This window comes from Stegastes partitus, unplaced genomic scaffold (assembly GCF_000690725.1).
Source record: "Stegastes partitus isolate 25-593 unplaced genomic scaffold, Stegastes_partitus-1.0.2 Scaffold1641, whole genome shotgun sequence".
NCBI classification, from domain to species: Eukaryota; Metazoa; Chordata; class Actinopteri; family Pomacentridae; genus Stegastes; species Stegastes partitus.
Window position 1 is genome coordinate 36,493 of NW_007579372.1, and position 10,550 is coordinate 47,042.

At 41.4% G+C, this 10,550-nt stretch overlaps 3 protein-coding genes across 3 annotated transcripts in view; 2 read left to right on the forward strand and 1 right to left on the reverse strand.

Annotated features, from left to right (window-relative positions):
- The window catches only part of trim23 (tripartite motif containing 23), an 11,266-nt gene extending 8,440 nt beyond the window's left edge, over positions 1–2,826 (forward strand). The window contains exons 10-11 of the mRNA XM_008301197.1: positions 920–1,044; positions 1,145–2,826. Coding sequence (XP_008299419.1) covers positions 920–1,044; positions 1,145–1,324 — 305 coding nt within the window. The 3' untranslated portion in view covers positions 1,325–2,826. The remainder of the gene's footprint in view (positions 1–919; positions 1,045–1,144) is intronic.
- Positions 1–10,550, forward strand: part of cwc27 (CWC27 spliceosome associated cyclophilin) — a 51,539-nt gene that overhangs the window by 776 nt on the left and 40,213 nt on the right. The window lies entirely within an intron of this gene.
- ppwd1 (peptidylprolyl isomerase domain and WD repeat containing 1) lies at positions 2,877–9,513 on the reverse strand. The gene is made up of 11 exons (XM_008301195.1): positions 9,358–9,513; positions 9,132–9,234; positions 7,610–7,713; positions 7,334–7,454; positions 6,747–7,194; positions 6,473–6,663; positions 5,390–5,579; positions 5,124–5,305; positions 4,957–5,038; positions 4,695–4,877; positions 2,877–3,103 (listed from the first exon to the last, which is right to left on the reverse strand). The coding sequence occupies exons 1-11, from the start codon at positions 9,488–9,490 to the stop codon at positions 2,960–2,962; spliced, it is 1,881 nt and encodes a 626-aa protein (XP_008299417.1). The 5' UTR covers positions 9,491–9,513; the 3' UTR covers positions 2,877–2,959.

Consider the following 10,550-nt stretch of genomic DNA (forward strand, 5'->3'; position numbering starts at 1 on the left):
CTCCAGCCCCCCTGTGACCCTAGTGAGGATTAAGCGTTGTATAGATAATGGATGGATGGACAATATAATACTAATTGTCCACAGTATTTATCTAATGCAGAAATGACACCGATTACAACAAATGTTAATATACGGACATATGAGCAGCTGGTAATACACCTGAAGACAGAACAAACACTGACTGTAGAATACTGAGGATGGACTCAACACGGGTGGAAGAACACCACAGATTCACTTGCTCCTGACTGGGTTGAATTAGCATGACTAGCAGTAGCAGATATATATATTGCAGCAGACCATGTATTGTACTATTATTTTCCAATATAGTCCCCATTTACCTCAATGCACATCACCCACGTTTTCTTCAGACTGTCTATACCTTTAAAATAGAAGTCTTCAGCTTGATCCTCAAACCATGCCTCTGTGGCAGCCTTGAGCTCATCGTCATCAGGAAATCTGGTTGCACAAAAATGTGATTTCAAATTTCTAAACAGGTAGTAATGACTGGAGCCAGATCTGGACTGTAGGGTGGAGGCAGGATTATCACCACCAAAAACCTCATCCGGCCTTTTGTGAGGAACTTTATTACTGCCCTAAACTCAACATTTTGGTTTTTCATCATTGCTTGACGATCATCAACTTAGAATGTCTCTGAGGATCACACAACTTTGTTGTGATGAGTAAACTTGATGTTTTAACGAGTGAGATGTTGTGTTGTCTAAATATGAAAAGAAATTTTGCATTACACTTGGCTGAATACTGTGTTCTGCAAACTTTCTGACCTCTCCTCGTATCAGTCTAAAAAATTGCGATAGATCTTTTCACCAAATTGTTCAGCCCTTGTGTGGACCAACACTCCTTAGAACCAAGTTCCATTTATCTCTAACTCATCCTCTCCCCCTGGCTCCTGTGTGTGCAGCGGTGGTGTTTGTGATCGACAGCTGCCACAGGGACCGACTCATGGAGGCCCACAGCGAGCTGGCCAAACTACTGACGGAGAAGGAGCTGCGAGACGCCTTGTTGCTCATCTTTGCGAACAAGCAGGTACAGCAAAAAAAACAAAAAAACATCCCGTCTGATGTCACAGTGAGTTTACACAAAACCGAACAGAGCTGATCACGTTTGCATGCTGCTCATTTTGCAGGACGTTCCCGGCGCCGTGTCTGTGGAGGAGATGACGGAGCTGCTGAGCCTACACAAGCTCTGCTGTGGGAGGAGCTGGCACATTCAGGGCTGTGACGCCCGCAGCGGGATGGGCCTCCACGAGGGGCTGGATTGGCTCTCCAGACAGCTGGTGGCTGCCGGGGTCCTGGACGTTGCCTAAGCGTTCCCCTCACACACGGACTCTCACCCGACAAGTGAACCCAAATCCCAGCCTCTGAACCCAGTTCATCACTTCTCCAGCTTCATGACACGGCTGTGGCTCTAAGCCTGACCCCCTCATCTTTCCTTCTTTGTGCATCGTTGTGGGCAAAGAAAACAAAGATGTAAATACTTCCTCCAGCTACACACTGAACAGAAAATATCTTTTAGGTCTGCCCCTCCCAATGTCTGACAAATAAGCTGACTGGGCCTAAAACCTGAGTTAAGACTACAGACTCCCACCCTGCTTCACGTCTAAGGCAGCTTACACGGTCTAACACAATGCTTACTTCACCTTTTCTTCTTTGTAACCCTCCGAGGAGACAAGCTGTTTATCTGGCATCTATAGCTAGTAGACTTAGGTCCAGTTAAATGTTAGAAATGCTCCTTGTGCCCTGACTGAGTGGCCTGTATCTGTAGTTTCTATCTCTCATGTTACTCATCATAACCAGCTCCATATGTGACAGTAATCTCAACTAAACGCAGAGTGGTCCATGTTGTAATAATAGAATCATTTATGTACCTTTTTAGTTGTTTCAGTAAGCTTCAGATAATCCTGAGACATAACTACAATCCAGTGCATTTGCAGGGAGGTGAGACGGGACAGAAACATTGGTTCAGATGAACCCAGCGGCTTCACACCGATGGCCAAACGTTCAGACTTTGCCTTGTCATCTAATGTAAGCAATAGCAGCTGATGTTTTTGTTATGTTGGGACTTTAAGTTATGTGTGCAAGTTTTTTTTTTTTTTAAGTGTATTTAATGCTGCAGCTGGTCTTGAAATGGTGCACCAGTCAAGTTTTGGTTTGAATGTAGTGTTTTCTGTTACAGAACTGTTTACTGATCTTATTTATGAGCGGGAGCGTTACTTTGATACAAGGCCGACGGGAGAAAAATCAAGAGTTTTTATGCACCGATTCTGCCTCCGTTTTTTGTGGAGTGTCTTGCACGCAGAATTCGTCGAACGCACTTGTCTGCTGCCTCACTACCAGTTTTCATTTGGAAGCAAATGAACTATCTGCTGTTTCTTAGTAGACTCTGAGTATTAACCTCACTGCAGAACATGTCTTGTGAAAATATTCCTATATAAACTTCTCACACAGGTCCTGTTTTGAGTGCTTACGAGATGGTACACCTTTAATCCGCCTTCAGTAATAATGTAATGTGAAACGTAGTGAAACATTAAACCTAACGCTGACACTTGTCTTGTTATCGAGGAACCATCATTTGAGTTGATCTTTATTCATTGCTATGTAATGTTTACTATTTGTATCTATGTATAAAAATACAAATTTAAAAAATGCACGTGAACAGCCTTCCCACATAGTTTGTGAGAACATTTCCATTCGTTTTTTGAAACGTAGAAGCACAATGCGCATTGAAACCTTTGTTACCAGTGGACTTGATAATGGCTTTTGTAAATTATACATAATGTGATGCTGTAAAATAAACTTATTGACCTCATTTTTTTTTGGCTTTTTCTTCCTTTTAGCTAAAAATTAACATTGTTAGAATAACACTCAAAGCATTCTTTAATAACTGAACCTGGTAAAAAAGAAAAAACAAGCGCTGTACAGGACATGATGAAGACACTTGATCACTTTATGGTGATGTTGATAATGCTGATGTCTTCGTACGGTTTGTCTGTCTTGGGGTTCACTTTGACATTGGAGATCCTCTGGACCGCCTCCATCCCTTTAATACATCGTCCGAACACTGTGTGCTTGTTGTCGAGCCAAGGCTGCAGGAAAACAGAAGTGCACAAAGCATTTAAAATCACACATTGCAGTCCAGGAGATAAGTCTAGTGCTTCATACAAGCATGAAACTTTCCAGAAATGGATGGCTGAATCGATGGAAATGATGTATTTTGTCTATTCTCCTGCTTTAAAGATGATAATATACAAACGGTGATGACTGTCCATTTGTTTTGAAGGTCACAGATTGCAATGATACCACATTTGACATCATAACTGTCCAGATGAACAGTTAACAGGGAATTCAGTGCCACTGTGTGCACCAGCTTGTCCTCAATTTTGTTTGTTACTTTTTAGGTTTGTTGCAAGAAGTGCACAGTGAGTTTATGCTGCATAGTGAGCTGGAGATGACACTATGAGAGTTATTATTTTTTGTGGGTTTTCATTACCGACAGATATGGAATATGCAACACTGCTGCTTCAACGATCCATTAAAGTGATGGCAGCTAGACAGACGTCACTTTTAAACCTCTTCATAGCTTCACTGAGACGTACCCACCAGAGACACGGTACAATATTTGTCATACATGTAAGATTGGACAGAACTGAGTGATGTATGACACATAATTCACTAATAAACAAAAGAGATCTGGATCTATCCTGTCTCTGTCTGGGATTATTAATAGCCATGAGTAAGTAGTAAAGTCACCACTGTGATGTGAATAAATGCGCCCATCTCTCTCTCTTTGAAGAAACTCAGATGGATCCTGATGCTGAAGGTTTCTAATAAACTCAGAGGAAACTTTTGTCAAAACTTGGATTACATTTATTATTGGTGAGGCTCATTAATCTGAGCTGATACAGTCTCTGTCAAGGTTGACGTTTATGAACATTTCACTTTGTAACAAATGTGAAATTGTACAGTAAAGTGAATGAGGAGCGACTTTTGTGAACTAACTTTTGCTCTCTATGATGTTTTTGGACATGTACTGATGCTGAAATGTGCATAATGTGCATGCATATCTGTTGATGGCACTGTATGCAGTTCAGACTTCCATCCATTATCTATACACCGCTTAATCCTCACTAGGGTCGCGGGGGGGCTGGAGTCTATCCCAGCTGACTTAGGGTGAAGGCAGGGGACACCCTGGACAGGTCACCAGTCTATCACAGGGCTACACTTAGAGACAGACAACCAAGCACACTCACATTCACACCTACAGACAATTTAGAATCACCAATTAACCTCAACATGTTTTTGGACCTTGTGGGAGGAAGCTGGAGAACCTGGAGAGAACCCACGCTGCACATGCAAACTCCACGCAGAAAGATTCTGGTGCCCCCACCGGGACGTTAACGGGGATCTTCTTGCTGTGAGGCAACAGTGCTCACCACCAATTTTAATGTAATAAAAAATACTACCTCTAACTTTGTGCTGCTGTAACCTTTACTGTCTATTAAAGTGACAACAACTCATTCTTAACTCAATTCATAATCGAGTCGTGCTGGAAATGCTACAGAAATGTTATTAGCTTTAATGTGATGGTGAGGGTTTAAACATAAAAGCAACCTGTTAAGTTGCTGGCATATTAATTAAAAAATGTCCGAAAGGGGTGTTAGTCGTAAGGCTACTTACAGTGGGCACCACAGTGACAAAAAACTGTGAGCCGTTGGTGCCGGCGCCTGCATTCGCCATGCTCAGCGTGTACGGGCGGTCGTGTCTCAGCGTGGCGTGAAATTCATCCTCAAACTCCCCTCCCCAGATGCTCTCTCCTCCCATGCCTGTGCCTGTGGGGTCGCCCGTCTGAATCATAAAACCCTGTACAACAGAGACACCAAGATTTAGATTCACACTCACATAACTCTTTATTTCTTCATTAAGAGGTAAGAAAACGTACCTTAATCACTCTGTGGAATATGTGGCCGTTGTAGTAGCCGTTCCTGCTGTGCACGCAGAAGTTCTCCACAGTTTTTGGGCACCTAGAGACAAAAAGAGTAAAGTTCTATAAAGAGGATGTAAAGAGGAGTTTTGAACAAAGTCGCAGTGTTCATGGGGGAAACATACTCCACAGGGAAGAGCTTGATGTGGATGTCTCCCATGGTGGTGTGGATGATGGCGCTGTCAGAAACTCTCTTGGGGCCCTCTGCCTGCGTGGCGGCCATCACCTCCTCCTTCGACGGCTTCTCATTAAAGATATCTCTGTCTGAATCTGCACTCTTTGTATCTTCTGGTTCTCTCTTTGAGAACTGATGAAGAAGAAAATAAGGCATTAAAATGAAAAAGACATACTGCAGCGGTGTTACCTTGATATAAACTTTCTGTTAACTCACCATGTAGAAGCGGTTCTTCTTAAAGGCAGTGCAGAAGATGGTCGGGTCGGGCTCGACGTTCTCCAGGGCCGGGTTGTCAGACGCCTTCATCTCTACGGTGGGGGCTACGTGCATGGCCTTGGCCACCCCCTGGAACAGGCTCAGCTGAACCACCCGAATGTTCTCAAGCTTCCCGAGGATTCGTACACATCTGGGGAAAAAACATCAACAAAAAAAGATTCAACATTTTATTTCAAATGTAGTAACTAGAAATTATCACTGAAGTCCACTGTAGTGTCCTTTCAGGGATGGAAAAATGCAAATCCTTTGAGCGTCTGCATGTGAACTTTAAAGCTCTCACATACTATTAGACATCAGTGTTTTAATTAGTTTAAACATCAGTAAAATCAACTTTTTCATTCATTATTAAAGTGTACAGCTGTTTATCCTTATTAGTTGTCTGGTCTGCAAAAAGGGTGAAAAATATTCATCAGTGTTTTCCAAAGTCCAAGATAAATGTCTTGTTTTGTCCACAACCCAAAGATATTCTGTTTACTGTCAGGGAAGAAAGAAACCAGAAAATAATCACTGTTAAGAAGCTGAAAAAAGAGAACTTTGACTCTATTTTCTTAAACAATTACTCAAACTAAACATAAAAATAGTTGAACCAACATGAAAGCGAGTCCATACTTATTTCTTACTTAGACATGTTTTACATTTACACGAGTTGTATAAATTGTGTACTGAAAAAAACGAGACACATTCTGTATCTGTGATTAAGAAACCCACAGCTAATTCTCTGATGTAACGGTGATCCATGAACTCAGCAGCGACAACACAAAACTCTCTCCAATAGCTAACATTGCCTTGACAACAATTTCAAAGACAGGGATATAAACCATATTAAAACATCACATCATTTATGAAATTAAAAAATACCACTTGGAGTGAAATTGTGACTCATCATCTGTCAATTAAATCACAATATGATCTTTTTCTTTTGCACAATTTAGATCATCTACAACCTAAATGATCACTAGCCAAGATGTGACTTAGCACGTTCTTTAAACAATTATTACAACAATCATTTTATTGTGAGCCTACCTGTTGGTTTCCACATTGATGACCTTGATGCCCAGCATGGTCCCGTACAGAACAAAGTGGCCAGTCTCATCAAAGATGATGTTAGTCAGTCGGATACCATCCACCTTCTCCAGTTCTCTCTCCACAGCCATTCGCCTTCCAAACTCCATGTCTGGCAGCTGCTGCCTCATCTGCTGCAGCTCCGTGAACATCTGACACATGAAGCAGGTGTGATAAGCAAAAGAAATTCCCAACATCAGCTAAAATCCAACCGAAAAGATGTGCGAGAACTTACCGTTAATGATTCATCAAACACTCTCATCAGTTTTCCTGTGAGGAAACGGAAGATCCTGACTTTCCGATCAGAAGCAATGGTGGCCATCTTCTTCCCATCAGGGGAAAAGGCGAGGCTGGTGGGGTAGGTTTTGTGTTTTGCGAATTCATACAAGTCAGTGTCTGTTTTGTATTCCCAGTCCACATGTTTGGGGAACCTGAATTCATTTGGAAGGCCTGTCCAGTATTCCAGCATTCCTGCCTTGTCAGCAGACACGATGACTCTAAATTTCGGATTCAGGCGGATTTGGGACAGCGGCGAGGTGTGCATTTTGTCAAAGACATGGAAGGGTTCATTGCTTCCCCTTCCGTCGTAGACAAAGATCTTCCCTGTGGACTTCTCCGAACAGGCCACTGTGGAAATGGCATCACCAGGATTATAGATCCACTCACACTGGCCTGGATGAAAGCTGCACAGAGACAAACCAAGAAGAGAAAAATACACCAGATTACATTAATAGAGACGCGTCACCTCAAGTTTGTAAACAGATGAAACATACATATTCATACTGTCCTTCAGAAAAACACCACAACAATTTAGACTCTCACCCCAACTTGAGCATATTGATCATGTCAAAGTTGACCACATCAAAGACTTTCATAGCCTGATCATCACCAACAGAACAGAGGAGGGCTCCTTCAGCACTGACCGCAATGCATTCAATCACACCTGCATAATAAGGAAGAACAATGTTTATACTTCTCAGACGGGATAACTGACTATACAATATATTGTGCTTTAAAACATAACATATGCTGCATTTTCCTCTTGACCCACTGTCATGGGGCTGACTGAGAAGAATTTGTGATAAATTCAGTTCATACCAAGATGACTTCGAAAGTGTTTCACAAACTCTATTCCCTCCTCCTCCTTCTTCTTCCAGAATTTGACATGGCCATCCTGGCTGGCTGTGATTATGAAGTCTGTCCTGAAACAAGGCGATGATTTGAAGTTAGATCAATAGCAGTGACACAACATTCTTTCCATGTTTATGTGTGTTATTGTGAGAATGTTTTGACAGTTAACTGCAAATATGAATTCATCTTTTTAGGATGTGAATGAGTCTGGTAGACACTGGTTTTACAGGAAGCATTTGTATAGACATTTTTTACATTGATGAAGACCCTTAAAGCTCATAACTACACAGATAGAGACTGGTGACAAATTTAGGACAAAACAAATAAAGTAACATGCGTAACCAGAAATGCTTCATTACACCTTCGTATTGGTTCTCCAAGTCTCAGGGACTCTACTAGAGGGATGAACAGCATTCCACCACAAGATATTCCATCATTTGGTGTTTTGATGGTGGAGGTGGAACGTATTGTTTAACACTCTGGTCCTAAATCTCACTATGGTGTTCAGCTGAGTTCAAGTCTGGTGACTGTGAAGGCCACCGCATATTATTCACATCATTTTCATAGTCATTAAAGCATTCAGTGACCTCTCAAGCCCAATGAATGTAGGCGTTGTCATTCTGGACGAGACAGTTCCATCAGGTTAAAAATAAAGGGGATCACGCAGAACTATTTTCCATTAATTTGTACAAGTTGACCCAAACAATGCCACAGCCTGATAAATATTACAACCATCAACATTAAAAAGATACAGTGGGTGGAAGACAAACTACAGCAACCCCTGTATGGTTTTAAATCATTGAAGAAATATGACTACAAGGGGAAGATCAAATTACTGAGGCATGTTGCTGATTACTAGGGAAAGGTGTTTGAAAAAACTAAAAATAGCAGGAAATAACTGGGCAAATAAGACGTGGTGGAGTTGTAAAGAAGAATTAGACATTAGGCCCTACAATAAAAGGTGATCTAAAATTATACAAAAAGGAATGACGTAAGGATGCCCTTGTTCACGCTCTGCTGCTATTTGTGTCACAGTGAACTTGTTGCATATCAGACTCCACTGAGACTCTGCTGTTTATTTTAATCACAGCATGTGGATACTATTGATTGATTACAATGAATCTATGCGGCAAAGGGTTCCAGACCATCTGGCTGTGGTTAGGATTTTTCTTACACAGGCTTTATTTCATCACCTGTCTGTATATTGTATTTAATTGTGTCACACAAAATACTGAACAGATACGATTCCTACATACTTTATTATTCAGTCTAGATGTTTATGCACTTTCCTGTAGAGGCCACGAAGGCTGCAGGAAACTGATAACTTATTTAAGCCATTTTAACTGCACTTGACAATGAAACATAAGTTAGATCCCTATTACACTGCACACCTTCAGCACGACAGTGAATCATCTTTGAATAAGATAAGCGATATGTAAGTGGGCACCATAGAGTGGAGAAGTCAAGTGTGTTGTTCCTCATCACTTACTTGGAACAGACTATATGTGTGATCACGTCTCTGTGCATGTAGCTCCGTTCATACATTGCAGCCGATGGGAGGTTGTCCAGATAAACACGCTCGTACTCGAGTACTGAAGAAAAACACAACATAAACATGCAGAAGTTGGCAGGACTGCGGTTAGCGCCAATTAGCATCTATTAGCAGGAGTTGTAGTTGGCCTACAGTTTGACGAATTCACAGCAAGCAAACCCACCTTTTCTTTTCTTGGGCTTTGTGGCTTCGCTCGGCATGGGTCCGACCCATTCTGCCTCTTCTTCATCTCCGTCTCCAGCCTGATTATCATCTGCTTTGCGCTTAAGGTCCACATTGTTTTCAGAAGCCGCCATCGCTGCCGATTTCCGTGTGGTCCTTTCTCGGTTACGGTACTTCCGTTCCGCGCCTGGATTTCTGAATGTCTCCGACCGGTTTTACATTTTAATAATAAACCAAACAAAATCAAACCGATATATTATCTGCCATTGTATCCACTTTTCTTCAAAATGTATTTTTTAGGTTTACATGATATTATTATATTACTTCGACCAAGTTAACTGTTGTGGAACGACATTGCTCTGTTGTTTCAGGGGGTCTCTTGTCATTGCGCACTTAGATCAAACCAAAAATCTACTGTAGGCGAGTATGATATATTTTTTAGGATTGTTCTGTCACCAGAACTCTTGTTGATTGATACCGTGTGACTATATCTATGTCTATTTTTTTCTAAAGTGAAAGTACGCGATTTAAACGGCAATATAAAAATTATATGAAATTACACTTATGTTTTCCATTGAGCATCACCCCCACGTCCTCGTCAGTAAACAGTGAGCTCACATGTATAGCCAATATGGCTGTGGAGAGGAAAGTATGAAATATATTACTTTTAAAGCAAGCTGCTAAACCAGATATTAACGGTTTTCTGTCTGTTTTTTCAAGAAGTTTAGGTGTCAGACAGCGTGAGAATATCAATTTTCTTGCATTAGCTAAAAGCATAAACTCGAAATGAGTAATATTTACATTCAAGAGCCACCATCAAATGGAAAGGTAAGCGCCACATTGCAATTTAAACATGGAATTTATCGTCTTATTTGCATTTCAAACAACAATTGAAAACGTTCAGTGTTTTCTTTTCTACCAGCTTGTAGCGTTGAGGACGTTTAGCTACTGATAGCTAGCCACCGCCTTCATTGTGTGTGCGGTAGCTAACGGTGTTTATGTGACTTAAATTTTAGTGTTGTACAACGTCTTATTTGCTTGACAGATACTCAGGTGTGACTCGATATTCAGTGTTACTGGTGATAGTTGTATGCAGGGGGACAGGTGTTTGGTAGGCGAGCCTTTTCAGCACCAAATGATCGACTAACCACTAAATAAACGCTGTGATCATTAACTGCCGCACACTTTGATCTC

What these genes read in the sequence shown, in the direction of transcription:
- ppwd1 (XM_008301195.1), bottom strand. Translation starts at nt 9,490, where the DNA reads ATGGCGGCTTCTGAAAACAATGTGGACCTTAAGCGCAAAGCAGATGAT. An exon ending in ATCAATGTGGAAACCAACAG is followed by an intron (nt 5,580 to 6,472) that starts GTAGGCTCACAA and finishes TTTTTTCCCCAG; the next exon opens with ATGTGTACGAATCCTCGGGA. An exon ending in ATCAAGCTCTTCCCTGTGGA is followed by an intron (nt 5,039 to 5,123) that starts GTATGTTTCCCC and finishes TTTTGTCTCTAG; the next exon opens with GTGCCCAAAAACTGTGGAGA.